Consider the following 6,072-nt stretch of genomic DNA (forward strand, 5'->3'; position numbering starts at 1 on the left):
GGCGATGACAAGGCAATCTCGTCGGGTAGATCAATAGTGTTTCTCTTTCGGAAGACCACATCATTTCTTACCCCGGCGCACATTAAAACACAACCCTCGCTCCGTGTGTGGATGCACAGGCGGGAGTGTGTGTGCGAGTGCACCGTGTCTGGGATCCGACCATCTGGTTTGTTTCTGTCCAGGGTTTCCCTTTTCTAAATCATTTCGGGACGGGTGTAGTTTAGGTACTTTTTCTCGTTTTGATTCGTTTCTGCAGCCAATCTTGCGTGGCAAAGCCGAGGCTAAGATTGCCTCGGCGAACAGGAGCCGCTCGGAGATGGAGGGAGCAGGACTCATTCACTGTCTTTTCATTTTGGTTCGTTTCCGACTTCAACGGGAACAATATTGTGACTTGAAACAGGCAGGAATCGTGTCGATGGTGGCTGATCGGGACTTGCTGTTTCTCGAGCTGCGGCGCTCTGGAAGCGCGATGCTGAGGGGGAAAGCCAGGTCCAGGCGGGAGCAGGACAAGCCACCGGCCGCATCCCATCAACAGCCACATCGGATCAACCCTTCTCGTCTCCTCTCTACATTTTCGGCCTCGTCGCGGTCCCAGTGACCATGAGTAGAGCAGCAAACGTCTCCACCCGAGCCCCCCGTTGCTGGGGGCTCCCCCCGCGGTCTGCCCACCCTTCCAGACAGGGGGGGGAGCCGGCAGCGGGGGCAGGGCGAGGGTGGGGGGGTTTGCGGGAGCAGGCAGCACACACCCACATCTGTTTCACTTCGAGCCGTGCGAGAACAGCCTCTAGACAGAGCGATCGGGAGACAGTCGCCCTGCGACCGGGCGCCGCGGGGGCGGCTGAGCATCTTTCCCCCCGGAGCATCCCCCGGGCGATGTCCTCTGCCCTCGTCCACTCGCAGCGCGTCATTTTGCTGCCCCCTCCCTGCCCTCCCCTTCACCGCCCTGCAGAGGCACAAGGCGCAGCTCCCGGCGGTTCCTCGCTGCCATGAAATGCACCAAGCAGAAATTCAATCGCCCCGTTGTGTGTGTGGTCGAAATCTCTGGCAGCTGCTTCGGAATTTTTTATGACACTTTCGTTTATGTAGGAGAGGCATAACTATTATTTTACTTAATAAAAATGGAAAGCGGCTCGGGTCTTTCCCCTCTCCGCTCTCTTCCATTTGTTCTTCCCATCGTCTTTCCACCGGGCTGATGAATGGAGAGTTTAAACAATGTCGGTAGGAAAGATGTGGCATCTCCGAAGCTTTTCTCCGTGCTAGCTAATTATATATAGGAAAAAATATGTATCAGAAATAAAAGAATATAAATGTATGTCTAGTTAAATATATGCATACATGTATGAAGGGGAGATGTATGCGAATGTGTTGTAAACGCAGGTTAATAGCATTGAAGTGTAAAAGCGAAAGCTCAGGAAAGCTCCCCCAGAACTGACACGCGCCCACGGGACAGAATTCCCACCTTCCCGAGAAACTCTCAGCACACTTATTCATCTCTTTTTTTTCCCCTCTGGTCGAGAAATTCTCCTCGATGGCCACGCTGGCGGTGAGGGAAAAGAGGATGTGACCGGCACCGCGCAGAGGCTCCGGCTCTGCAATCGCTGCTTCCACTGGAGATGCGCGGGCGAAGATGTCCGCTTCTGCCCTCTCCTCGGGGTCCCCCCGAATTCGCCGAGCCTGTGCACCGAGTCGTTAGGGCTTGAGTAATTGTGACCGGCATTTGGAAGCGGGGCCGCGCAGCTGTTTGGCCCGGCTCCCCGGTATTAGTGCTGGAGATTTTATCGCCAAATGCTCGCACCTGTTAACGGCAGAGACTGGCAATTCATCACCGCGGATTCTCACACTGCCGAACGCGGCCCTAACGGGGGGACATCTCCTCATGGTACCCCCTTGGAGGAACCCATCCCCTTCCTCCCTTCCCAAGCATCCTCCCCCGGGAAAGCGGTTACGTGTTTCCAGAGCCTCCACGGGGAAAAAAAAAACAACAAAAACCAACCAAACAAGAACAAACCAAACCAAAACTAACATTGAGAGCGTGGTTCGGCGTGTCCGCGGCAGAGATGGGATCAACCTGCTGCCACTGCCACCCACGGGACATGGGGTGGGCGGTTTCAGCTGTGGACGTGTCCCCCAAACTGCACTAGGGCGGCTGCAAGCAGGGAAGCGGGGCTCTGCCACACGCGGGGGAACTTCTGTGACTCTGAGGGGCCTTGGGGGACTCTGTTTACAGCGAAATCCTCCCGCTTCGCCTGCAGCCCGCGGCAAGGTGGGTGGGTGTACGCTGCCCGCCACCTCCTGCCTGCCAGCCGCTGGGGAGGGGAGGCAGGAGGGCGGCAGACAGGCGATCCCGAGGCCGCAGGATACTCCCCTTTCCCAAGGGTTCCTGGGGCCTGGACGAGCGGCGGGTGGGCCGCCTCGGAAAGTGGTACCCGGCCGAGCCAGCCTCGCCGGGCGGAGGTGCGAGACTCGGGTGCCGTCCCAGCACTCCGAGGACACACGCAGCCTTTGCTTTGGTTATTTCTCGCGTGGGGAGAGGGTTGACTGAGCGCTACCGCTCGCCTTCCGCCCCGCACCTGCCGGGCGGCAGCATCCTTTCCGCGGGTGCGGGCCGTGCGAGCCCTCGGGCGAGGCGGGTTTCCAGGCAGGGTGTCCCGGGCTCGGTGACGCGTCGGTGACGTGAGAAGGGGAGCGAGGATCCCCAAATTCACACGACCCCTCAGAGGGGCCGAGGGTTCGGTCCTGGCGGAGTGAGGGTTGCCTGTCGGTGAGACCGCTGGAGGTTTGCAGCTCAGGGCCCAGACTCGGGGATGGGTAGCCCTCGAGGGAAGAAGGGGACCCTCCGGGGACCCCCGGCCGTCGCATCCCGCAGGAATGGGCTCTGCGAGCCTCCAGCACCGCGGGGCACTAGGAGCGGGGAGGGGCTTTACCCAGCGCCGACCCCCTCTCCTGAAGCAATCGACTCCAGACGAAGCCGGGGGCAACCGAGCGCCAGGGGAATGGGCAGCGCCTTTCCTCGAAAGCATCCCGGGCGGGGAACACACTCCCCGGGGACCGGGCTGGGCCGGGCAGCCCCTCTCCGTGCCCCGAGGGGGCTGCAGCGGGCGCCACGTGATGCCGGGGCGGCCGTATAAAGGCCTGGGGAGCGCTGGCAGCAGGCGCAGTGTGGGAGCGTTTCCACCGGGTCCCAGCTCGGGAGGGGTGGGGAGGGGGGAGCCGCCTTCCCCACTTCTGCCCTCCCCCCTCCCTCTTCCCCTGCCCCTCCCTCCCCCTCCCTTCCCCCCAGCTAGGCGCGGAGCCGCCGCAAAACCCACTTTTTTTCCCCTTTCTTTCTTTTTTCCTTTCTTTTTTTCCCCCCGTTTCTCTCCTTTTATTATCATTATCACCATTATTTATTATCGCTGCTCCCAAGCTCCCTGCCCAGCCCACGGGCGCCCCGTTCCCTCCGCCCCCGCCCCGCGCCCCTCCGCCGCCCCTCCCTCCGCAGCCACCACCCCGCAGCCACCACCGCGGCCCCGCCAGCAGCGGCGCGGCGAGCGGGGCGCGGAGCGGAGCGGCGGCGCCGGGGCGCGGAGTCCCAGCGGCGGCCGCAGCCCTCCGGCACGGCCCCGGGCCCATCCTGGAGCCGCCGCTAGGTGGGGAGCCTGGCCCTGGCCGCCCCGGCCGCACAACAATGACTTTGGGCAGCAGCGGCGGCGGCGGCTGCGGGATCATGTCCGAGCGCTCCCCGGAGGAAGAGCCGCTCTCCGAGGTGGAGGACGCGGATATCGACGTGGTGGGCCCGCCCCAGGATGGGGGCAAGTACAGCGAGGAGGAGGACGACGACGAGGACGAGGAGGAGGAGGAGGACGAGGAGGACGGCGGCGATCCGCTGGGGCTGGCGCTGCCGCGGAGCGGGGCCGCCAAGGCGCGCATGGGGGGGTCCCCGGAGCGCCTGTCCCCCGCCGGCGGCTCCGAGCCCGCCTGCGCCCGCGGCGCCGCGCCCGGGGACAAGGCGCCCGCGGGCAGCGGCGGCGCGGGGGGGAAGAACCCGCTGGTGAAGCCGCCCTACTCCTACATCGCCCTCATCACCATGGCCATCCTACAGAGCCCCAAGAAGAGGCTGACGCTCAGTGAGATCTGCGAGTTCATCAGCGGGCGCTTTCCGTACTACCGGGAGAAGTTCCCCGCCTGGCAGAACAGCATCCGCCACAACCTCTCCCTCAACGACTGCTTCGTCAAGATCCCCGGGAGCCCGGCAACCCGGGCAAGGGCAACTACTGGACGCTGGACCCCGAGTCCGCCGACATGTTCGATAACGGGAGCTTCTTGCGCCGCCGAAAGCGCTTCAAGCGGCAGCAGCAGCTGCACCCGCCGCACCCCGAGCTGCTGCTGCGGGCCGGGGCCGCCGACCCCGCCGCCTTCCTGCCCGGCTTCGCCTACGGACCCTACGGCTACAACTACGGCCTGCAGCTCCAGGGCTACCCCCACCACCACCACCACCACCCCGGCGGCGGAGGCGGCGGCGCCGCGGGCGCCTTCCCCTTCCCGGCGCCTCACTGCCCGTTACCGGCTCCGCCGCCTCCCGCCGCCGCCTCCGTCTTCTCCGCCGCCTCGGGGCTGCCCTCCTTCCTGGGCGGCGAGCTGAACTGCAGGAAGTCCTTCTACCACCCTCAGCTGAGCCCCACCGCCCTGCCCGCCGCCCTCCTCCAGACCCTCAAGCCGGACCCCTCGCCCGCCGGCGGCGGCGGCGGCAGCGGCGGCACCAACCACCCCTCCCGGCCCTCTTTTTCCATAGACAACATCATCGGGGGGGCCGTGCCCCCGCCGCCCAGTACCAACCCCAGCGTTGCGCCCGCCGCGCCCTACCCCGCCGGCCAGGCGGGCCCCCCGGCACAGGTCCTGGCCGTGCTCAGCCCCGCCTTGGCCCCGGCACAGCCCCAGGTCAGCCTGGCACACGAGCCGCTCCTCCAGCCGGCCCAGAACTTTTCCAGTAAAATCACAACCCTCAGCAGCTGTCATTTTTAAAGTGTGCGGGGGACTGGGGAAGGGGAGGAGAGGGGGGGAGAGTCGCGAAGCAAACGGCCCCTTTCCAGCTCTCCCCCTTCCTCCGAAACTGCTCCCCTTCCCTCTCCCCGTGTCCCCCCTCCCCGATCTCCTTCTGTTGTGTTTTAAGGTAGGAAATATTTTTTTTTTTAATTTTTACTTTACTTCCAGGCTCAGTGGCATCCAGATCTGTTTGTCTCTCTTTGCTCGGGGGAAAAAAAAAAAAATCAATAAATCGGGAGGGTGGGAGGAGGGAAAGAATAACGCGATTTGGTCCCAGAAACGCCAAAGCGTATTTATAAAGTGGCCGTAACATAAGCTGGGACCTGGGCTGGTTGAACACTCAACGCCTTGCGAAGAGTGAAGGGGGGGCACGTTAAGAACGAAATGGTCTAAGAGTGGGAAACGTTTCCTTTGAGAGGTGCGGGTTTTCCGCGGGGGTCCCCCAAATCACCTGGGAAAGCGGCCAGGGGAGTTGCGGATGCCCCTGGTCGCAGCGAACCCGTTTTTGTTCTTGCAAGTCTCTCTCCCGGGTGGTTTTGCCATGTGTGTCTGTCTCTCCCCTGCTCTCAAAGAAAATGTTTCAATGGTTCGATCTTATTTTTAGTTTCTTTGAAGCTTCGGGTTTGGTTTTAAAAGGCACTGTTTAAGGTTACTTTATTTTTAAGAAGAAAAGTCGGTGAAACTCAGGACCGTGGTTTATTTTTTTCCTTTTTTTTTTTTCCTTTTTCTTTTTTTCCTCCCCCAATGAGACAGTCAAATGCACGTTTAAAAGAAAATCCGATCCGTCAGGAAGTTTGGAAAATTCCCATACTACTTTTTTTTTTTTTTTTATCCCAGTTTTCCCACCCCCTCCGTGCGTGGGTTTTTTGGTGTATTGGTAATTATTTGTATATAGATTATTCGGGAGCTAATGAGCGGAGTCCAGTTAACTCTTCACTGGTTGTGCATCCGTCATATCTATTTTATTGAGAGAATCTGTGAATAATTTGATGTGGAAAAGGCAACAGAATTTTGTCCACCGTTGGTGTAAATTAATAAATGTTTGTGACC

At 61.0% G+C, this 6,072-nt stretch overlaps 1 protein-coding gene across 1 annotated transcript; it reads left to right on the forward strand.

The window, feature by feature from the left end:
• The first annotated feature begins 3,665 nt into the window (after positions 1–3,665).
• On the forward strand, positions 3,666–5,072 carry FOXD2 (forkhead box D2). Its single transcript, XM_050306892.1, is given in 4 exon segments — positions 3,666–4,214; positions 4,217–4,453; positions 4,456–4,499; positions 4,501–5,072. Coding segments are annotated over 4 exon segments (1,329 nt in total). The 5' UTR covers positions 3,666–3,667; the 3' UTR covers positions 5,002–5,072.
• Positions 5,073–6,072: the final 1,000 nt, after the last annotated feature.

Source organism: Myiozetetes cayanensis, unplaced genomic scaffold (assembly GCF_022539395.1).
Source record: "Myiozetetes cayanensis isolate MyiCay16 unplaced genomic scaffold, myiCay2020 scf12, whole genome shotgun sequence".
NCBI classification, from domain to species: domain Eukaryota; kingdom Metazoa; phylum Chordata; class Aves; order Passeriformes; family Tyrannidae; genus Myiozetetes; species Myiozetetes cayanensis.